This window comes from Ptychodera flava, chromosome 2 (genome assembly GCF_041260155.1).
Source record: "Ptychodera flava strain L36383 chromosome 2, AS_Pfla_20210202, whole genome shotgun sequence".
NCBI lineage: Eukaryota > Metazoa > Hemichordata > Enteropneusta > Ptychoderidae > Ptychodera > Ptychodera flava.
Genome location: NC_091929.1, coordinates 14,720,951 through 14,745,732, shown reverse-complemented (window position 1 = coordinate 14,745,732; position 24,782 = coordinate 14,720,951). Strand labels below are relative to the sequence as shown.

At 35.8% G+C, this 24,782-nt stretch overlaps 2 protein-coding genes across 2 annotated transcripts in view; both read left to right on the top strand.

The window, feature by feature from the left end:
* The window catches only part of LOC139115504 (uncharacterized), a 23,781-nt gene extending 15,985 nt beyond the window's left edge, over positions 1–7,796 (top strand). The window contains exons 3-7 of the mRNA XM_070677644.1: positions 1,032–1,204; positions 1,555–1,621; positions 2,148–2,320; positions 7,342–7,478; positions 7,676–7,796. Coding sequence (XP_070533745.1) covers positions 1,032–1,204; positions 1,555–1,621; positions 2,148–2,320; positions 7,342–7,478; positions 7,676–7,686 — 561 coding nt within the window. The 3' untranslated portion in view covers positions 7,687–7,796. The remainder of the gene's footprint in view (positions 1–1,031; positions 1,205–1,554; positions 1,622–2,147; positions 2,321–7,341; positions 7,479–7,675) is intronic.
* LOC139115493 (EF-hand calcium-binding domain-containing protein 6-like) lies at positions 7,682–24,782 on the top strand. Its single transcript, XM_070677633.1, has 15 exons — positions 7,682–7,823; positions 8,230–8,370; positions 8,990–9,138; positions 10,741–10,854; positions 11,553–11,663; positions 12,221–12,400; positions 13,131–13,395; positions 14,039–14,163; positions 14,909–15,060; positions 15,705–15,904; positions 16,310–16,396; positions 18,859–18,944; positions 19,413–19,506; positions 19,832–19,894; positions 20,411–24,782. Exons 2-15 carry the CDS (start codon positions 8,317–8,319, stop codon positions 20,621–20,623), a joined length of 1,893 nt encoding a protein of 630 aa, XP_070533734.1. The 5' UTR covers positions 7,682–7,823; positions 8,230–8,316; the 3' UTR covers positions 20,624–24,782.

The following is a 24,782-nucleotide window of genomic DNA, read 5'->3' as shown; positions in this document are numbered from 1 at the left end:
GGTCCACAGTAATCACTGTGACTCATAACAATGGGTTTGGGCAAAACCATGACAGGAAAACGGGTAAAATCAGCCAACTTTTTTCAGTTACTATGGTTGTTACCGATGCCCATATGATATTAGAAGATCCTTTTCCTCAGTGTGTACCTGGCAAGTTTGTAAGCTTAGTATTGTGTGTTATTGATTAGCAAACTTGAACAATAGAGTAAGGTATTTAGTGGTGATCGTTAACCATTTTGTTATCCACTGGGAAATAACACAGCTTTCTTGTGTCTTCATTAATGATGTCTTTACAAAGGCTAATTGCCATCTTAGAAGGTGACCAACCTTGGCATACTCAATTGATTGGAAGTACAAATACCAGAACACATTTTCAATGAATTTTTGGTAACATGTGGTCGTTTATAATATGACTATGTGGTCTACTGAGTGTCTGTCCAATTGAGAAGCTTTCATTTTCATGTGTCTTTCAGTGTAGTTGCAAAATGACACAAAAACCTTAGTCATGATTCATGATACACAGTTTTGCCTGACATCATTGGGAAAGTATAAGTTCATGAAAACTGCAGAATTCCAAATACATGTAAATTTGATTGAATAAACTTTTAACAGTGTTTTTTATGTGACATTGCAGTACATTTTCTTCAAATAATCCCATCATTGGTGTCACAATACTTTGTCCAGATTCAGAAATAAAAATATGTATACCCCAGTACATACAAAAAGTTTCTATACGTGTACCTGGACCTGAGCGATATTGTACCTGGACGTGAGGGATATAACTGGATCAGTATGCAATATTGTACCTGGAGCAATCTGTACATGTACCTTGACCTGTGCAATATTGTACCTGGATCTGTGCAATATTGTACCTGGACCTGTGTGATATTGTGCCATTATGGACCTTAGCAATATAATTGGACCTAGACTAGACTAATTAACTGCTGATCCCTGTACATATATTTGTAATATCTAAATTACTTCTTTTTTCACACTCGTATCATTGAAATTCTCTTTTTCTCAATTCACAGCTTTATGAACTTGTTAAAGAGAAACTCACAACTGGTTTTTACGGACTCAAGCAACTCTTCAGGGCCAATGATCCACAGGGCAAAGGAACAGTCTCTAGGATAGCGCTATCAAGAATTATATATCATCTCTGTGGTTATCTGACTCCAGAACAGCAACATAAACTACTAACAAGGTAACTAATATGGAAATATCAACCCTCAACGGCAAAGATTTTTTCTGCTTTTGGCCAGACCTTGTGAAATCTACCAACATGCAGATATGCATAATGATCAGTGTACCAATTTGAGGAAAAATGCTAATTACATCAACAAAAAGTTCAAAGCGACTTTTCTTGAATATTAGTGAATTCATACGTCATCAAAGTGCACATAAAACATAATGTTCAAAATATTGAAGTAGTAACGAACACTTTGTTCAATAGACATGCGACAATAAGGAGTCTTCGGTAGCAAGTGAACGTACTTGTGGTACTGTGACAAGAGGGAAAATCATTTTATAGCAAAGTTGTTTTTTCCTTTGCAGGATTGGTCTCGATAAAGCAGAAGCAATATCATTTGATGATTTTGTGGGAAGATTTAGAGAAAATGAGGTAAACATTTATGTTTCTATGTATTTCTTTGTAATCAATACTAACATTTATGTATTGCATTTTGCTTTAATACCGGTATTTCTTCACCTGTATGTAAATATGGTACTTGCGGAACAAAGTTCTCTTTACCTAAATCTGTATATCAATGAAGTCTACTGCTAATGGAAATTCAAGATTTAAAGGCACGCCACTTTACAATCACCGTTGAAACTTGTCAGTAACATTCTTCCATACTTGTACATTGCAAATGTCATTGAAATCTAACAGTGTTACCGGTAATCGAAATCCAGAATTGTCAAAATGTTTTCAAAAGAGTACATATTTTTTAGTTTGAAGCTGACTCAAAAAGTTAAATCTTATGAATAATTGACGTCATCAAGGCATCTTTGTCCACACTGTTGTCTCATTTGCTGTATTATTAAAAGCTTTCCTAGCCATATCATCAGTTCAGACCGTTTCTTTCATCTGCTTAACATCCCACTGTGTAGTCGTCCTTTCTCAAATACCACTTTTCTTTTTAATCCAGGTTGTTCAAAGAGAGTGGCTCAGTCCGGTTGCCAAGAAAGAACTGTCGGCCGAGAGAAAACGCATGCACCCAGAGGAAGGACTCAGAGATAAAAACGCTGTACGAGAAGCACAGAGAGAATACGCCAGTGCTGCGTTTGCCATCGCATTGTTAAAACAAAGGGTGCAAGAAGGGTAAGTTACGATAGAAACACAGGATTCTGAGATTTTCACTGCATTTTCTAATAGATTTGTGGAGAACATTGATATGGTTAGTCATTGTTACAATTTCTACCCCTGTAGCCAAGCCCATATCCTGAGTGAACATGATATATTAACATGATATATTTCTGTGTACAGCCATTATACAGTAATAAGTCTTTTTCAACAGTTTGATAATTAAAAAAATGTTTTGGAAAGTCATGAAACTTTGTAAACACAGGTCAACATTTCAAGATACTAGACATTTACATGTGTGACCATATAATCTTGATATTCTTCCGCATTTTTAGGTCAGTTGTGTTTGTGAATGCTTTGAAAAGAATTGCAGTGAAAAGAGCCTTTCAAATTCAGAAAGGGAAAACCACACCCTTTATTTTGTTAGTACACTACACTACATGTACCGGTATTTGCTAGTAAGTGTATTAATTATGCTAGTTAGTCCCCATGGACACCGTCCGGGGGGACTTATAGGTTTGGTCATGTCCGTGCGTGCGTGCGTCCGTGCGTGCGTGCGTCCGTGCATGCGTCCGTCCGTTCACGCAGATATCTCAGACATGCCCAGGTCAATTTCTTTCAAACTTTGCACAAGGATAGTACCCTACCCCATACAGATGCACGTCGATTTGTTTCACAATGCGATCAAATTTGGCCGTGTTAGAGGACTTTTTAGTTTTCACCTCCATAGACTCCCATGTATAAGGCTGTCTCAATAGACTCCCATGTATAAGGCAGTCCATAGACTCCCATGTATAAGTAGGTATTCCAAGTGAAAATTTTAAAATCACTAAATTGCTGTTTTGATGCATTTTCCAAAGAGTGCTTTGGAAATGATGAAAAATACTTTTTATTTGGTCAAAATCGGTTCAGTCATTCAAAAGTTATGAAGATTTTTGTGTATGTAAAACCTCGCGGCCGAAGGTCATAGTATTGGAAAAAAGTTAAAATTGATGAAATCATAGATTTTAATAGGCTTGTTTCCCTGAAATACAGGACTCTGTAACAAATGTGATGCTAAAAGTATTTAAAAGTAAATTCTTTTTAAAATAATTTAATCTTTGGCCAAAGGAAATTTACTTTTTGATGTAAACATATCCAAATATGCCAGTTTGTCCAATTCTGCATCGCGGAAAATTTATAAAATGACTGAAAAATACAAATTTTGGCAGATTTACAGTCATTCTGATGCAAAATAATTGGTGAACTTACAAAGCATTCTTAATCTATATGCAGTGCTACTGAAGTGTAATTAAAAAAAGGGAAAGTTCATGCAGGAAAGGTAATCAGATAGTCAGAAATGCAGTGTTAAGTTTGACTTTACTGCAAAATTGTGCCTTTGCGGGCCACCAAAACCTGTCAGGGTAAAATATGAAAATTAGCTATGTTTGGTAAAGTCTACCCAAGAGCATTGATGTTTAAAAAGTACAACCTAAGCATATCAGCAAAGAAAAACAATTTTTCAACAAGTTTCAAATATAAATATGGTAAACTTACTTCCCAGATCACTGTAATTTTGACCAAAAATGTCACTTTTGTATAAAAAATGACGTTCACATCGGATGATGAAATATGAAAAGTTACCATGTACAAATGTATACGCAATGTCTGAGCAAGTATTTTATAGTGTCAAACCATCTTTTCTGGGTTTTTATCTCTAGAAAACCCTTTGTTATGAGCACCAATGAACATTCAGCAACAAAACTACTCTAAATGATAAAAAATGAGTGACAGAAAAACCCATTTATGCAAATTTCTCGCTTTGAATGAGTCGCCACTGGCCCTGAGATCGAGAGCCTGCATGAATGTACTTTTGTTGGTTAACCACCGGCTACGAAAATTGAAATGTTCATGAAGTTCATAGCAAAATTTTGATGAAGGAATATCTACTTTATTGAAAATAACCTATACCAAGTGTTTCCATGGCAACCATTCTTTTAATTAAATTTTTAGTTATCAACAAATTCCTTCGGTATGCCAATACAGCTCGTCTCAGAACCAGACATACTTATATACACACATGATTTGGCAACACCCTGAAAATTAAATAATTTTCAACAGCTCTGATTTACATTTCATAATTTCCTAAACATTTCTTGTTTTTTATTAACGCCTCCAATTATGTAATTTGATATTACTGTACCTTTAGAATATGTGAGGTTTTAATCTTACCATGATCCACAATATTTTTTGGTCGTTGGAAACATTCAAATTGAAAGTAAGTGGAATTTGAAAACTGTTGATGAAATGCTTTTAATTATTCTATGTGAAGTACCAGTTTCGATTGCAGATACTACAACAGAAGAGTTCAACACTGCCAAGATATGAGTACAGCACACTGAATTTTGAACTTCAGAGTTATGAAAATGACTGAAGTGTGTCGCAATAAAGTTTCTTTTATAAATCAATCGTTTCATTCTTTTCTGAGATTGTAGAGACTAAGGACTATTAAAGGATATATTAGTAACTTTCAACCAGGAAAAATACCAATACGTGGAAAGGATCAAAACAAATCAACTTATTTATTTCGTTACATATTACAAACCGAAAGGAAACACATAATTCTCATTTAAGTGATTAGGGCTAATTTTATACTTGTCGATGTTTGATGATGGAAAGGAACAGAATCATTATAAAAAACTACGAATGAACCTCAAAAGCAACAAAATTCCAAGCATAACATTACACTGTGGTTCAGAATGTTAATTTATAAAGTTCGCTCAAAATGTACTTTGAAAACGATAGTATTTTGACAGTCGTATCGGCAGCTACTTACTAAAGTCTGTTGAAAAAGAGTACTAAATATCGTTGTTTTCAGGTCAACAAGTGATTGAATCGAAAAAATGGTTCATGAAACGGTAAAACAACCACTGATAAATAAGTAATTTTTCTCAAGAGTGACTTCAAACGCCTCGCCTGAAAGAAAATTTCATCCCGTTTCACAGAAACTGACCGTGTTTTCAAGCGCCGTAGCTATGAACGATAGGTCTGGGGAATCCCCGCGAAAATCGCTCACACTCGTCCAAAACATTGATCGTTCGCTTTTGAGCTGCATGATTCACCTTGTCAAAAATATTTTATTTTGTAAATAATTGATTAAATTTCTTATTTTTTTCTTTCGTTTGATAATTAAAAGTCATTATAATGTTTTTAGATGCTTTAGAAAAATTCAAAACCCGCTAAAAAAGCGACTATTTGGCCAAAATTCAAACGAAAAACACGAAAATAAGGTCGAATCATGGGCTATCTATCTATGAATACTTTCAGTGTCTTTACGCTCAGGCTCAATGCGATAGAACAGTGCGGACGCAGATACCCGGAGACGCGCAAAATCGATTTTCCTTCGTGGGTGGTATGGAACGCGAAAATTTCAAACAAAGCGCTACACATTGTAAAGAAATTTCGCCTATAGCTCATCGAGAATTCATTTTATGTTACTTATAACTAGGCGAATTGAAAGATAGATAGTTAGAATTACCAAATCGTACATTATTTAGTGTCTTATTTGTTTATATTGCAGAAAAATCGCGAAGTCAAAATGTTGTCTCGTGCGTTTTGACAAAAAATACAACTCATTCACTCCTGAATTTTCCGGTCGTGCTCATTCCATGTTTCTTCTCCAAGTTTGATTTTGTCACTGTCCTTTTACACAGAAATCAAACTTTAACGCTGTGCCCTCAGTTTTGGCGATAAGGCCGTGAGACGGAAATGTTAACTTAAAATAGCACTGACTGGTACAGGTAGTCCTTGCAAATCCCGCAAACAACAGCTAAAGCGCATGCGTGAAGGTTGCCCTCTAGCGACGATACTCATTGTCGCGTTTCTCAAAGAATCTCATCCTGAACTTTTGCGCTGGAGAAAGTATCTCCCCTATAAAAGTGCAGAAAATTAAGCATAAAAAATGAGGCGATTCACTGAAGCCTTGTATCTCTGAAGTGGTCAATATAAATTTACTATAAACATAAATGAACTATTACTGATTGTCACTGATTTTTCTGAAATGCACACTTGCATATTGAGCCAGAAAGGGAAAAAATTACAAGAATCACAGCTTCAAAGCTATACCTGAGTTCGATTATTTTAACAATTATTGTTCCAAAAGTAACTGACGCTCTAGCCTTCCAACCACCTTAATTATGTGCATATCTAATTTTGAGCGAGCCAATAGAGCTAGAGGTCTGATTTTTGGTATATAGGGATAACTTAGCAATACTTTTTTTTTTCAAAAATGTCACGTGACCTCAGTGACCTTTGACCTCAAATATACATATTCGTCCATAACTCAGTAACCACAAGTGCTACACCCTTCATATATGGTATGATGGCACAGCTTATGACGCCACATATTGTACCTCATTAATTATGTGCATATCTAATTTTGAGCGAGTCAATAGAGCTAGAGGTCTGATTTTTGGTATATAGGGATAACTTAGCAATACAATTATTTTGACAAAATGTCACATGACCTCGATGACCTTTGACCTCAAATATACATGTTTGTCCATAACTCAGTAACCACAAGTGGTACACCCTTCATATATGGTATGATGGGAGACCTTATGATGCTTCATACTGTACCTCATTAATTATGCATATATCTAATTCTGAGCAAACCCATAGAGCTGGATGTCTGTCATACATATGCACATAGATTTGTTCTGTGATACGATCCAATAAGGCCGCCATGTGGCCATTTTATTACGATTTTTCATGTCCTGAACTACAGCTCAGACATGTATCAAGCGAATTTATTCAAAAGTATTTTTATCACAGACCTAATGAAGAGGACTCTATCCTCTCTGAGGACCTGTAATCAAAGTACTACCCATTAACAAGTGGGGACTGTGTCATCAACGATGACTTGTTTTAATATAGGCTGTGTGAGCACAAAGCTGTACAAGCATAAAAATGTTTGTTATCTGTAAGTTGTCTATGCATCCTGTTATTAAATATGAAATTTAAATATGAAATTTAATATGAAATTATTTTATCATCATCAGGGGCTTCAACATTAGGCATCATCTACCCAGTGCTTGCTTTGAAGCCAATGGATTGATTGTACCACCACAACTCAGAGAGTGTATCTTGAGTCTTGGAATCAAACTGGATGATGAAGAGTTCCAGAAATCTGGGACAGGTATGTATGGTACATCATACACTTAGCTGGGTATAGTACACAGATTGACCAACACTTATACCCACAATCTGAAAAACTTTCGTCTTGAACAAAGATGAGATACCTTTGAGACTATCAAATAACTTCATTGTACAGTTACAGGATGAAAAGAAGAGAATTCTATCTGCCTAAAATAATCAGATATCTTTTCTGTATAGGTATGATTTAGAAAATGCTGGTGCTATCTTAAGCAGTTACTTCTTGTCACAATTTGGATTGGATGAACAAGGCAGGAACCATGTGAAGATTGTCAGCCCAGGGCGTACATCAAGACAGGGTAGACGATATTGCAAGACAACGTGGGTGGTAAGTAAATTTCTATTGATCATATGAATTATCATTAAAGGTAGACAAAACTTGGGAAAAGATTTTTGAACTTGCAAATTTCTACAGTGCTTTCTGATGTACCACTTGTTCTGGGGGGGGGGGGGGGGGAGTCATTTTAAACCTCTCTGAGAAAGAAAAATTTTCACCATTTTCCAAAATCCAAAATTTATTCTTTTCATTTACAGTTAACACAGGGAATCCATGGCAGCTATTTTGAATTTCAGTTATCAACAAATGCTTGGTAATTTGTTTTTCCTGTTCCCAAGTTTGCAAGGTGCCCCCAATTTGTTCAAAAAATAACCAAGATAATAAGAGAAAAATACAACATTGTATACCTTCCAAAGCAACATGATTCAAAACATTGTTGGTTTCTTTCCTCTTTCAGCCAAATATTCTGGAAGATCCGACAGAAAATGGTCTTCAGGATGCAGAAGGAAATGAAGACAACAGTGATGAGAAGAAAGAAGAGATCATGGCAGCATCAAGGCTTCCATCACTTGATATTGTTTCATTTTTGACACGGAAGGTGAGGACACCTCAGTATAGTGAAGGTTTAGAAATAATTGAAATCAATGAGAAAAACTAAATATTCTACAAAAGGTTTAAACCCAAGATAACCTTTAGTATACTCAGACATTGATATTAATATTTTATTTTCCAAAATCTGAAGTTTTGAAACTTTATAGTAATTTTGGACAGTGACTACAGAAGAATCATTTCATCAAAATAGCTGTTGTTTTTAAAATTCACCAAATAGGCATATTATGTCCAAATTTTGTATGAAGTCGTAATTTTTTGGTGAAAATTTTCTCAGGTACAATAACCTAAGTTACTATTTGTACATATAGCCATACTTTACTTTTACAAGTGTAATACCGGTAGTAGCAAGCTTGCACATCTACTGTATGTACAACAGAATGACATAAGATTTGTTTGGAAATTGTGAAAATATTGCAAAGAGTTGCACTTATTTCTCAGAGTTTCTATCTCACTCTTGTTTCATAGATGCTCAACTTTGCAACTGCAAGTACTAAGGTTGTATCAACAATCGCTAGGGAAAGGGTTAAAGATATGGTATTTTTACAGAAAAGCTAATGACTTTGTGTTTACTGACACATGTTTCCATTGCATTTTATTTTCAACAGTTTGAGCATAATTTCCACGCATTGAGGATGGGCTTTGAGCACTTTGATCCAAGCGGTTCCGGTTTCATCTCCAGACCTGACTTCCGCAATGTCATGATGGAATATGACTTTCCCATGTCAGTCTTAGACTGCGAACACTTCTTAGAAAGGTATGTACTTCACAATATAGGATCTGGAAGGCAAATAAAATCCAATCTTGTCAAAATCAATGCAAATACATAGTAAACTTGACGTGCATTTTCTCATCAATATCATCAGTGGCACACACAATGCAATCATAGGTCATTCTAAATATATTACATTTTACAATCAGCCCGAGTGAAGCTTAATAAATATTTGGCAGTGAATAAATTGGTTTTCCTAGGTGGTCTTTATGTACTTGATCCTGAACCCTAAAGACTCCCTAAGATACTGGTGATTAATGTAAAACACTCACTGTGTAGTCTGTTTACTCATCTTTCTCTTGCCACATTCACCATTATTACATTGTGATGACAGTTACAAATTTTACTGACTGAATGTTTTATAGTTATAAACTTGAGCACAGTTTCCATGGTAGCAGCTAAGAATTGTAAAGGTGTATAAGTGTGTGTTAAAAAAGGATCTCATGATTAAACCAGCTGTGAAATTAATGTGTATAGGTTACAGATATCTTAGAATCCTTGGACTAGGATAATAATTTTTTATATGAGATCAAAAGTGTCAGCTTACAATGGACTATAGTTTGCACTAGTATAGATGGAGCAGTATTACATGTATACATAATGTAGAGGTTATTACCCAATATCGCCTGTTCCTGTGTCGTATCAGCATGAGTGTCATTTGTGCTGCATCAGACACGAGACGAAGTCGAGTGTCTGACACAGCACAAATGACACTCATGCTGATACGACACACAGAACAGGCGATATTGGGTAATAACCGATTTATCATATACCCATGCCCATAATTTTAGGGAATTTTTACTAATAGAACGAAAAACCTTTAATTTTGAGGCTTTACTTTATTACGCCTTGCGCATAAATATCAGAATGTTTATGTGAACAGGCTTCATTCATAAAGTATACGACGAAGATGTCAACATCACGCGTGACATCGCTGCAAGTCGTCCATATCTCAATGAAACCCAAGAAGAAAGACAGACCGGGATACAAAAATCGTCATACAGAAGGAACATTTTAAGGTGCAATATGCTACAACTGTAACCGATCAAACAACTGCTCAGCTTTAAATGTATCCTGATTTCGATCGTCGTACGGCGCGGAGAGGGGACGCCATTTTGTTAGTTTACCTTTAGAGTTGCCATGTCAACAGTCGTCGCGGCGCGCGACATCGCTGTCACGCCAGGCTCTCACATACCTGTTTGGTGGAGACCCTGCACAGTGCCGGCGCCGTGCGAACGGCAGAATGTTTGCTAGAACTTGACCAAAAAATACCATGGGAAAACATTTCAAGACTCAACGTGATATTTCCGTATTTTGCAACCAGAAATACCCGTGTTCCTCAAGCCCTTCAAGTTTTTACGTCGGCGACATCGCTTCGCAGGCGGGGAGCGGCAGCCATTTTGTTGTTTACGTTGTTTACCAACAAACTGCTAATGTAGTTCGGGAAAACTCGAAAACTGATGACGTTCATCGTGCACATCTCCACGTTTACCGTGAAATATCACGGCTGATATTTTACGGTGAACGTCACTAGGATGTAGCAATATGGGCATGGGTATATGATAATGTATCATATCTTTCATTCAGATGTGGCATCAGGCAACCTGATAGCAAAGTCAACTACAAGGAACTGCTACTCAAGTTCATGTCCAGAGCTGACAGAGATCTGGCCAACAAGATTATATCAGATCCCAATCATAGGTATTGTAGTTGAAAGTTTTTTCTTCATTTAGACACATCTTGTTTTCCGTGAGTAAAACAGCAAAAATTGGTATCATCAGCCATACTTATCATACGTTGAATATGACAATGTTAGACCTTACAGTTAAATGGCTAGTAGCTATTCCTTTTTAGGATTTTATCATGTTTTATTTTTAATGTTTACTGCTGTAAAAATGTCTTGTTCTGCTCCCCAAAGCATGTTGAGATACACAGTATTCAGCTTGTCAACTCAGCCTGTACATGTGTAGATTGTATTGTTATTGTTGACAAGTGAATTCTGGTCCCGGACTAGAATCAAATGTGAAAAATGATAGTACAATTTACACATACATTACAGACATTGTGTTGACCAGCTAAACAATGGTGGTCAACATGTTTTAGGGAGTTAGGAACTATTGACATCATCCAAAACTAGTGAAAACTTTGTCAAAAGTGACAGATACTAGCCCTTTAACTTTGTATGTTTTTAAAGACACATGAACATCTCCTTGACCAATTCCAGTGTAATGCAATTGTCACATTGAACGGCCAGTTCTCTGAGAGTCTATGATAAATCAAAGTTACTGTACTAGCTTACTGTCCCTCTATGAACAGCGCCCTCTATAGGTCAATACATGATCTTACACAATTTTTATTTCGGGCTTTAATTCTTTTCACTGTGTTTGGTTCAATTCCAGGTTCAATACAAGATCGTTCACCCCAGCTGGTTATCTGTCAGCTGTTGATATAGAAGCCAAGCTGGTGGAGTACTTCCACAGAGAGTTTCTCCAATTGCTTGGATCATTGAGGTAACTTTCAACATCCAATAGTGACCAAAGGAGATACCATTTGGCATTGGAAACAATTTTTGAAAGCGAGGCAGAAATGGTGAAAAGATGGGAAATGCTAGAACATGCCAAATTCCCGGCACAAACACTGTAGGTTCGAAATCATTTCCATATGAAAAGATACCTTACTTGAGGTGTGAACTGACTGTCAATCGGTGATTGGTCTACGAATATCACGGGTGATGTCATATTCATAAACATTGTGATCTTTTGTTCTACTTGATCGGTAGTTTATTTACTCTCTGGGGAGTCATAAGCCGTTAATTCGGTAATGCAGAATTTTCCGCTCTCAGGGGATTAGTCTACCTACATTGTTTGTGCCGGCCAATCCCTCATGAATAACTTTGGAATGAAATTGCCAGTCATTTGTCAAAAGAATGCTTTATTTAACTAGCCGTAATTTTAAAATTCTGTGATGATAGAGGCAGTTCACAAACATTTAGAAAAATATCAATGCATCATGAGTTCCTACTTATTTTTCAAATGAAGCTAAGTTTTTGTTAATCTTCATATTGCAGAAGTTTAGATCACTACAACATGGGCCTGATTACCCAGAAGCAGTTACGAGACACCATTGATCGTCTCTTTGACGTCAAAATATCAGATTTCCAGCTCAGCCAATTATTGGATGAAATTGGTCCTGAAGATGATGGTCTTGTCTCATATGAAAAATTTTTACTCCTCTTCAACAAGAAAAGGTAATGAGAGACCCACTGGTAAAGTCAATGACCACTTTCATCAATTACCCTCACGTTGTTTTAGAACGTACAACATCCTATGACATTTGTCTAAATTAACGTACAAATTATACGCTATGAGGATATTGTGGATACCATTTCCCACCAATAGCTGCTGATCTTTCAAGTTTCTTCATAGATTTTGTAAAATTCAGTGCATTGACAATGACACAAAGTAAAATTCTCACATCCTATCCTTGCAACTACTGAAATAGAGTTGATGTGAAATATCTTTCAAGTAAGATTAGCTTTAACTAACAAGATAACAAAGATCAGATACTGTATTTCAAATCAAATATGAATGTACTTTTAGTCTTTTCTTACAATGTTTAGTGTCATTATTATAATAAAGTTATGAAGTGGTATTTTTCACATTATACATTTCTGCAATATATGAAATTCCATGTAACAGTGTTGTTTTTGCAAAGTAATGGCAGGACACTCCTGGACAAATTTTAGATGAGATTTTCTTCTCTACAGATCGTCAGATGAAACATAAGAGAAACTTCCAGTCGTATCTTAAAAAATACAAAGGAAGATTGATTCATTTATCTCTACAAAACAATGAAAGATTGATTCATTATGAACAAAAAGTACTTTACTTACAGCTATTTACACACAAAACCAGCAACTTAAGGTGTATTTAGTATTTTGATTGATCATTGTGAATATTTTTATTTTCCTCATCTAGACCGTGGACACTGATTGGTGTTCAGACTATTACCACACCTCCTGTGAGGACACCGAAAGAGCGCCCTCCCACTGTCATTGAGGAAGAAGTACCAGTACTCCCTCCAAAGCATGAAGAGGAACCAGTTATAGAACATAAGGCAAAACAAACAATCCCAGAAACTCCTCCGGAATTTGAGAAGAAGTGGGAGAAGGAAGCCAAGAAGGCTGGACTTCTTGAAGAAGAAGTTAAACCTTATCCTCTGAGAAATCGACCAAGAAAGATGGTGAGAAGCGACATTGTAAATTTTGTAATTTTGTAGAGACCCACTCTGCAGCTAGAAGTCTGTTCAATAATCCTTTGCTTCTGGAGATGAAAGCAGTGTTCCTTGGAATCACATCACCTATGTTCATCAAATTTTTTCATTAAAATCCAAATTCCGCAAAGTTAGTAACAAAATTCAAAATTGCATGCTTTCATTAGCTGCTGTATCACTCAGTGACTGCTTTGTGTGATATCTAGCTTATGTGTCCTTCCATTGTACATTAAAGTAACTGGACAGTTTTATATCATTACATTTCCTCAGGAGAAACTAGTTTTTTACAAAATATTTGGCTCACTAGAAGTTTTCTTTAAAAAAATCAAAGGAATAAACTTTTTTTCTGTTACAATGAAAAATTAACTTTAATTTACTAAAACAGCTTAATGTCATTTGTGTAAGTTTTTGTCTTCAAGTCAGAATGTTTTCTCAAGAGTTCAAGTATTCTTATGGTTTTTAGTGTTCTTGTTCACTGTCATACACACTTGTAAGCACAGAATTTCACAAAGTTTTCTTTCAGTGTACATTTCATTTGTTATTTCTTTAGTAGTTTTTCTGCAAAAACTACCGGTACTCTGCATTTAAAAGATTCTCTTTCCTCTGTATCTAGCTGGAAGATGCTATTGCCGATATCTTGAAGACTCAGTTCCACTCGGCTCAGAAGGCATATCATAAAATTGACAGGAAAGCATTCGGTAGAATATCAAAGCCTCAGTTTCATAAATGGTTGTCAGAGTAAGTTGAAGACAAACATTTTAAGTCTTTTAAATATTTTTGCAATATTATGAATAGTCTACATATATGTGCTACCCTTGAACTTAATGTTGGATATGTACAGTAGACCTATGATGCAAGATAGTACACATTCCCTTCCCTATTCATTTCTTTCAACATTTTTTCATTGCAAAGAGATCCAAATTGGCTTCAAAATACAATATGATTGATTGTACCTAATGTTAGTGCTGTAAGCATAAGTGTTGAAGGTGGGGATTTTATTGGCTGCACAATACACAAGAGTAGCGCTGTCCCTTGTTTCAGCCATACCATAACTTTGAATAGGAGTCCATATTTACAAAACCATGGAAGAAAATAAATGAAAACTGATTAGCATTGCTTGTCTAATTATTACACCCAGAAGCTTGTTGTTTTTTGTTTGTTTTTTCTCAAAAGAAACACAGTGTTTCATGTATTGTTATCAAGTAGAAACCAACCATAAATGTTATCAGGGCAGAATGTTAACGACAATACTCTTGTGTGACTATACCGTTGTCAGACAAAGCTCATGTTTACTTTTATGTCAAGAGACAGAGATAATAACACTTTCTTATTACAAGGGTGATTATGTTAATCTTATGCTGTCTAAATCACGCAAGTCACTTAAAAATTCTGATAACCTGTTTTTATAAATTATGAATTATAAGCAGAAGATTCTTTCTTGTGAAAATAACTTGTTCTTTTTGTTATTTTGTTTTCACCATAGGCTTGATATCATGCTGAACGTGCAGGAATTGGATGATCTGTGGTCAACACTGCAAGTCAGTAAAGATGGCATTGTCCATTTCAGTGAAATCTACGGTCACTTCACACAACCCAAGGCAGAGCCACCGCCCATTGAGGACAAACTACCAATGGGTAAATACAGTACATGCTTTGTACAAAATATAAAAATAACTACCAAAAGTTGTACCTGCAATGTTCCGATCAGTCTTGTTCCTGTATACTTTCTAATTCTGTTCACTTTGTGGTGGAAATTCATCATTCAATTTAGCTCTGTTACAAAATCTTGATTCATTTTCATGCATTTCATAAAACTGTATGAATTAATTCCTGTAAGAAAAATGTGTTCATGAGCGTTTTTTGAATGTGCAAATCATGAGATAATAATTCATTAGCACTAGAGAATGTCCATTGTAGACAATCATGTTACATACCGGAAGTCATATATATACCGCTACTTTTACACAAAACGTTTTTATTCACTGCATTTCACATCATGGCTAGAGAGAGTAATGCCTTTAAAGGTATACTGTTGCCTTTTCCTATTTTGCCAGTTACCATGGAAAGAGAAAATCTAACCAATCACAGATTTTCAGCAGGTTGCCACTTTTTAAAAACAGCGCCCTCACCTGGGCATTTTGAATACCAAGAAACACCACTTGGACCATATATGGGCATATTTAGATTACAGGTGACTGTATACCTTTAACCATCTCAAGTGCAGCACAAGAGTACAATTATTCAATCACACATTGTGTTTTGTCTTCCTTCATCAACAGAGGATACAACTGAAATGATAGAGCAAATGAGAAGAGTTAAACACGTGCAGAAACAGAGAGTCAAAGACTTGCAAGATAAAACAAAACTTGAGAAAGAGAGGAAAGAAAAAGCAAGAATGGAGAAGAAAATCAGAAGACTATCACCAACAGATCAGTTCAGTCCACCATCAGATAATGTACTTGAAAGATTAAGACCACACGTAAGTCATAATGTGCCCTTCAACTACAATGTAGCTGTGTTTCTGAACTCTTTGACTCAACACTAAGGAATTTCTGGAAATTCCTTTGCATTGCAGTGCACACCACTACACTTACTACATGGAAGTAAGTGTACATGCATCAAAGAGAACTTTTCGTGGCATCACCAACGTGTTCCAAATTCAACATTGTTTTTACTGTAGCAAGGAAAATTTAGCGTTTTACCTGAAAGCAAGAATATTATGATAATAAATTATTACAGGGGTGTAAATATGTGTCTGAAAAACTTTTCTTACAATCACATATTAAGCAGGGATGGGTAAAATATATTGTTATTCACTTTCTGTTCATTTCCATTGGGTAGATTATTTAGGTTTACCATAATAATTTTGAATTTGTTCACACAGGTTGTAAAAAATTGGAATGAGTTGAAGAAACAATTCAGAATTCTAGATCCCAATGGTTACGCCACAGTTACAAGAACTGAGATTAAGGTCAGTTGCTGAGTTAATGATGTGTGCATTATACAGATATTTTACAGCCAAGTAATACAAATCTCTGCATGAAAAATAAAATACTGCTAATTTTTTTCTGTTACTATTTATCACTTTCTGAACATTTGTCATTGTACAAATACTTACCTGCAATGAAGCTCCTCATAGGGGTCTTTGGCCCAAAACCTACAATGGCAACTTACAGACCCGCCAGAAAGTATTTACGCACCTAGTTTCAACAGTGAAAAAGTTTCGAAAGTAATAAATAGCACACACTGTACAAGGTTTTCAGGAAAAATCAAACTATATTTCGTAAATAGGTGACAAATGAAAGACAAAAATCGTAAAATCTTTGATCTTAGAACAACGCAAGGCAAGAAAATCACGGCATGAAAAGAGCTGTATCTGACAGTCTGAAAATCGTTCGATTCTCTATGGGAACAACAACGCTAAAGAACATGAATATTAATGAGGTCAATCGAACGTTCGTACCAACTGTCAATAATGGGTATGTCCACCCCTTCGCTGGATGACCTCTCGTAGTCGGCTTGGCATAGTATTGACAAGTTTCCGGCAAACATCTTGTTGAAAATGTTCCCACGAAGTGACAATACGATTATACAGATCGTCAACGCTGTGAATTGGACGCGAATGCACTTCCAAGTCGATCAACTCCCATAGGTTTTCGATAGGACTTAAATCTGGAGACTGTGCCGGCCAATCCAACGTTGTAAAATCGTGAAATGGATAGCCGTAATCCTGGGGGTTTTGTAGAAACGATTTCACATCCAAAGCAGTATGTACAGGAGCATTGTCTTGTTGAAATATAAAATCAGGCCCAACAAGTCGCAGTGCCGATGGTAACATTTCGTTTTGGAGTATGTCTAAATACTTCCAGCGATTCATGGTGTTCTCGACACGAACAACCGAGCCAACACCAGCAGCCGAGAAACATCCCCAAACCATGACGCTACCACCACCAAACTTGACAGTTGGACTGATGCAGTTTATTTCATACTCCTCGCCAGGTCGCCGTCGTACGTACACTCTCCCACGGCTTCGAAATACCGTAAATTTCGACTCGTCGCTCCAAACAACACGGGACCACTGAGCCGGTGTCCAGTTCACATGACGTCGGGCGAATTGTAATCGTGCTGCGATGTGCCGGGGTTGTAATTTCGGCTTTTTCTTTGCAACACATCCACGAAGGCTAGCTCCTCTGTAAAGCCGTGATTTCACTGTACTCAAACTCAAGAGTTTCCCGGTGTCCTCATGAAATTTTGCACGGAGTTCACGGGCCGTTTCGAACCGGTCAGCCAGACTCGACCTCACCAACATTCTGTCTTCCCGTTCACTTGTCAGCCTCGGGCGTCCAGACCGTTGTACGTTGGCCATGGTACCATGTTGCGACAGTTTATGGATGTTGTATCTTACACTGCCTTCAGATATGCCCAGCTGCCTTGCGATTTCCCGGTTTTTGACACCCTGAGTATGAAGTGCCTCTATTTGGCCTTTCGTATATTCCGGAAGTTCGCGAACTTTGGGCATGTTTCAGTCACAGAATGTTTACAAACAGAGATTATAAAGTAACCTCCGACCTCTATCAGAATATTCATTAGCAAGTCTGGCAGATTTCCCGCCCCAAAATTTAATCAGAAATATATTTAAAAAACCCTGATTGGTCGATATTTGAATATGAATAGAAGAAATTTAACCGCATGGAATTTGGCGCCAAAGTTAATTATATGCAAATTATATGCAAATGAGTACGTCGCCATTGAAATTTCCATAGGAATTTTCGCTATCTTGAAAACACTCGCCGTACGTCTGTATTCAACGTCCAACAACAGGTCTGCATTGATTAAAATGGGTTAAACCTTCTGCATATCAATTATTTTTAGAAATAAGGCATATTGGTGCAATTTTTTGAGTTATATTTCGTGCCAAATGTTTATTTTTGAGGTGCGTAAATACTTTTCTGGCGGGTCTGTATATACTATTCCCTAGATACAGTAGATTGCATTGAACCATGGGAAATATGGGAACTAGACATACTGAACATCTAAATTGAGGAGTTGCCGACACTGCCAGGTTTAATTATCATCTACATGGTGATACATCTGTCACTAACAAAGAAATCAACTGCGAAACTTAAAACATTGTCTTGAGGGAGGTAACTGTCTAGATTGCATCATTTACAAATGTTACAATGTATTTGTGCTGATCTGGTGGTGTTGTTTTGACTACATCTGACCTTCTAGACAATTTTTCAACTTTTGCAGATTTTATTTCTTTGTGTTTGACTGCTTTTACTGCTAGACAATAGTTACACCTGACAGTGTTGACAACTCCTCAATTTAGACAGTACTGTGTATCTTGTTCCCGTATTGCCAACCATTCAACACAAACTACTGATTATACAGTTGCATAATTTATGTCTACTCTATCACATCAAATGACAGGCTATCTTACAAGCACTGAAGTTCCCATTGACTCCAGGAGAGGCTGATAAACTTTGCAGTCGATTTGATTTCAATGTGAATGGACAGTAAGTATCTCCTTGCCATTCATTTGTCGTTCATTTGTGATGAGAAATTTACAAGACAAATCGACTTTCCATTTCATTGATATATTGTTTCCTGTTATGATATCTGCAACTTGAGTAATTGGTATATATTATCCATCAGTAAAATGAATCAAATTCTGGTAAAAAATAATTTGAATCAGAAAGAACACAGTACTGCCTATTAAGATATATTTTGTTTATTACCATGTCATATGTATGTACGTACATGTATGATCCATCATTCAAGTCTAAACATGCATGCCCCTGGATCAAGTTCTTTTTGATGATAGAAATTGTGCATACTACCGGTACCAGTATATGTACTGATCTAGGGAAGACAGAGGGATAATTTCTGAAATTTTGAAGTTAACTCAGTGAGTTGAGGCGTATTCCATAAGTGAGAGGGCTCATTGTTTGACATATTAAATTGAGTTTGTTTTGTTTTTACAGTTTCCACTACATGCAGTTTTTGGAACTCTACACCCATCCAGAAAAGATCTCTCCCAATGCCTACAAAGCAGAGATTCCAGGAAAACTTGAAAAGGTAAACTCTATGAGATCCAGGTGCAGTTACTGCAAGCATTATCATCATTCTTGCTGTCAGAACAAATTTGTATGCTCTCATTCATGGGCTAACATTGATCCACTCACAAGATTTTCATGCAGCCCCTTTATCTAAAACAGCACATAGCAATGATAAAAACTAAAATGAAATCAATATTAATCAACTTTCTTCAAAATTACAGTGTCTTAACAGTTCACAGTTTTAGTAATCTGTAGAGTTAATCAAATATTACAGTCTGTAAGTACAAGGTTTATACTAATAGTTTATATCATTCATTCTAATTTCCGTATTCTTTCATCACCAGCATCCACTGGATTCCGACAAATCATCCACACTCGTTGCTGTGATTGGACGATTGAAAAAGAAGGTAAGTATTTATTACTTTACTTATTGCAAACTATCACCCTGTATGTGAAATTTACCAGTATCTTCACTGTACCATATACCGGTAGTCAGATATACATTATTACATAGCTACTCAACAGTAAAATGTGTGTTTCTTTTATCTGCTCTTGTTTCCAATGTCACTCCCGGTGACTGTCAGTATATGTAGATGGAAGATGCAACATTTTGGCTCAGGGTTCAATACAACAATCGGTCAACTTCCTTCCAAATTACAAAATGTTATAACAGTTTTCATGTGGTTATAGTTTCTGAATTTTGACAAAAAATATGATTTATTTAAATTCTGTGAAGGTTTAGCACTAAATTCCTCTCATTTTGTCTCACATTACATTCCTTTTCACCAAAATCACAGGTGCACAATTGCAATGTAGGTAAAACTCATTCTGGAAGCAAAAGCCTGTGTCTCTTTTTTTCCTTATCATTAATGTATATTTTGTCACAACTAACATGTCTTTGACTTTTATTTTAACACCAATAGTTACTGACAGACTGGAAAACCTTGAGAAGGACTTTCAAGAAAGCTGACGTCGCCAACGAGGGACACCTCGATGCCGCTAAGTTTAAACAGATTTTACTCGACAGCAGTATAGTGACATCAGAGGAGGACCTCTTTCACCTCCTGTCCGAATTTGATAAGAAGTTAGATGGACGAATCTGCTACGATGAATTCCTGAACACTATGTTGTCGTAGTAACCAACATGGCTGCCACTCCTTACAATCCACTCTCCAAACTGTGGTGGCGCTCTTGCAAGACTAACATCACTGCCACAATATGCAAATATATGGAGATATACCACAGTTTTTGTAAGATTCAGAAGACAGTGAGGGTATCATGAATTAATATAAATGATGACTGAATCTGCATTCAAATGCAAAGAATGATGCAGAGGAACATTTTAGCTTGATAAAATACCATGGTCCAACAAAATTGTGGATCTAATTTTTCTAATGTGACGGACCCTCAATGTGATATTAGACTGAATTATTGATGTGTCAATGTTAGTGTAGTTATCTGTGCAGTGTGTTAAGTCTTGTTAGAGTGCCACCACAGACTGGAGTGTGCTTTCAATCAAAATTGTTTATTATAGGGTGTTTTCTAAAGTAACAGCTCATGAGTAGTGTTTTAAATCGTTGACAGCTCATGTTTTCCAAAATAACAGTTGCAGCAACTGTTATTTTGGACAAAGTGAGCTCTGGATTTCATCCGAGAAATCATGAAAACAAAAGTCCAAGTTTTTTAGTCATGATCAAGTGTGGTATGAAAGATTAGCTGTTGCCATGGTGATTTCTAATCATTAGCTGCATTGTTGATTGAAAATCTCAAGTGAAAAATACCAATTTAATATATCTTAAGAGATCATGGATAGCAGCGACATTTTTATGGTCAAACTTTTACTGACATAACTGTTTGATCAAGAAATCACCAAATCTTACTGAATCTTTCTGAGTTCTTAAAAAGATTTGCATACATGGTTGCCCAGGTGTGCTTGATTGCCATTACTTAATTTGAATGAATTTAGCCTGCTGAGAGTGGTGACTTCTGTGAGTAAAATTAAGGAGAAAAACCTACTGGTATGAAGGACCAAAAATACTGTTAAAATGAGGTCTTGGGTAAAGATTGTTGATCCGTCAGACTTCAGACTACACATTGGTGAACAATTGAGATTTCTGTGATGAAGGCTGATACTTTTATGAATACTTGGAAACAACTGGACTCAACAGACAGAGACGAATAAATTACAGTATTATTTTGAATTTTCAATGCAGTACAAATGATGTTCAGAATAAACAGAATAATACCGAGACATCAGGCAACAGATTCTGAATCAAGAATAATATTCTGAGCAAAATGTTGGATTAAAATAACGGATAATACAAATTCACTGAGATTTGTAGTTCAAAGTGGCAGGCTAAATGCTAAACTTTCAACTTTCATGATAACATACGAATTAGTTTCAAAATGAGACCACAAAGTCACAGACCATAGATGAATTTCAATCTTTGGGAGTCTGAATTATATCCATCCACAAAGTGCATTGGTGTCATCATTGTGTGAAAAGTGAAGTTTAAAAATCATTTTGGTCATATATTTGCAATGTTTCTATATCAGCTGTATACCAGTACATTGATATGTAGGATAAAGAATATTGGAAAAAAATTCAGCTCTCAATTTTCCATTGTTTATCAGCAATACTAGTAAATTTCATGGTTTGAAATGTTTGTAGTACCAGTCATATCAGAAGTGTGTGCTTGTTAAATCTTTGTCACTGAAGCATTGTACCCGACCTTGTCAGTGATAGAGACATTACATGTACCTCAATTATCAAAGATCAACCCTTGTCCGTTCAAAGCATTGTCATGCAAATAGTAGACACATTAATATGAAAGAATGTATCACAACTCCAAATGAGTTCCAAACTGTTGAAAGAAAATTCATCATTCTCAATTTTTGGAGTCCAGTTATTAAAATTTTCAGTGTTTTAACCTTCTGTAATAGATCCTACCTTTGATTGAAATAGGTTATGATCAGTCTAACATTTTCAATTTTTAAAAAATTATTTCCCAGTGCCTCAACTACAGATCTTTCTACATAAGTGGTCAACACCAGCAACCCATGGTTTGTTTGTTTGTTTGTTTGTTGTCTATTACAATTCCGATGTCGTTTTTTTATGCCAACAAATTAGCATATATGTCCATTATCTTTCAGTTCATTAAACAATAATAGGGTTTAGTCAGGGATATGAACTTGAGAACATACTTTTTCAGATTATTATGAAAGACATTAATACACAAATTTATCAGAATAAATAGTGCCATTAGTCAAAAACATAGTTTTTTAAATAGAAGTCCATTTTTTTTCCGTCCAAGACAACCAGTCTTCCATCCAGATGCTGGCTTTGATTCAACAGCACACATTACATAAACTCACAGATCATTAGGCTGTCATATCTTGCAATATTGTCAATTGTCAAAGCACCAGATGTAATTCATTTACATGCAGTTTAATTGCTCTACTCAGTTCATACCCATAACTCCTGTTTCTGTTGGTCCAAGCTCACTAACAAAGCTCCTATGACTGTATCTAATATCACAAAGGCATAATTTACTGCCGGAAATTTGTGAAAAGTCTCCTTTTTCTGTCTATTCTCTCCCTACCCAAAATCTGTTTTCTTTGGATCATTTTAATATTTTCTGACAAGAATAATGAGTATAATGGCATGCAGTTTCTGAATAGTTTTAAAATTATGGAGAAAATTTGTTAGTGTACAAAAAAGATTTCCTTTTATCGTCTGTAATAACAATGTAAATGTTAAAGACTTGCCTTGTATAAAACAGCTGGAATTCCTGTATATTTGTAGCATAATCCAGAGAGTATATATGTACTTTGCCTTCTGTATGTGAATTGCTGGATAGTGTATATTTGATGTATGATAAAATGACTTAAACAGGTTGAAAAATATGATTCATGGTTTGAAAAAGTGGCCATGTCCATGTTTATGATATCATTGGCTCAAATTTCATACAAAACAGAGTTCAGCATAGCCCAATAATTCTTATCACATGAGGTATATCTTGACAGAGGTGAAATTTTACCAGATATGAGCATTAAAGGAACTCGGTCATTTGTATTTTCAGTTACAAATAGTGTTTTTAATTCATGTGGGCACTCAATGAGCGGCCAAAACTGTGTTTAGTTGACATTCTACAGGTAAACATGGCTGACAGACCCATCTTACCATATATGGATAATATGCAAATTTCGAGTGACGAGTATCTTTAAGTTATCTGAAAGTTTACCACTTTTGCCATCTTCATGGTATGCTGAGCTAAACATTTATTTTGAAATTAAAGAGCCAAGCTGTGGTAACCAAAGTGGAAATACAGTATATTTTGTAGCAATATATAAGTACTTTTAACCTGTGTTGTGATAATGATAATTTTCTGGCAAAACTTAGATCTACACAGAGTTAAGGATACATAATGGACCATAAAATTTTGTAATGTAAAGATTGAAAACTTGATAGAATCAGAGATGACAGCTTGCTCCAAAGTAGTCTAGTTTTTTTCACTTGCTGTTATAAGGTGTCCAAGGCTGCAGTAATTTAGGCATATTATTTCCCTATGTAGCAGTCAGGCCGCAGTGTGTCGCAAGTGTAGTATTAAAATATCATCATTTTAACAAATTATTGCTAGTGGTAGGAGAACAGGATGTCCTGTCACTATGACAAAAAATATTAAACTTAAATGCTGCATTTTACATCAAATGTATCAAGAAGAAAGGACATTATATTACAATGTGACTTATGAACTCCGTAGTGTGACCTCTGAACTCTAAAGGTCATGGAGAAGAAGTGACTTATGAACTGTGTTGTGTGACCTCTGAACTCTAAAGGTCATGAGGAAGAGTTGACATTTTGTCCTGTTATTCTTTGGTAGATGCATTTGAAAAAGTTTTCAATGTAGTGTTCATGAAGACAATTCAAATTTATTGGTATGATAGAGTAATCATTTATATTTCATCGGAAATAAAGAACAAGAATAGCACTTTTTGCTGCGGAAATGTGTCAATTGTAGATACAAAATGTATGCTGTGACCTTTGACCTCTGCAGAATTTTGCCCAAATATCTAACTAGCAAGTAAGCATTGTAACGATGATGTAATTACCTTTTCTTTTTATTTCAAATTTTATATTTTTTTCGCGCAGTTTTGTGGTGTAAATAATAGCATATAACCTTACAGGTAACCTTTGAATGTGTTTGTATATAATTTGCATGTTTTTCGTTTTTTTCAACCACATATGCCAATGTTGAGACTTGTGTACAGTTTGAATAAATATTTTTAACAAAA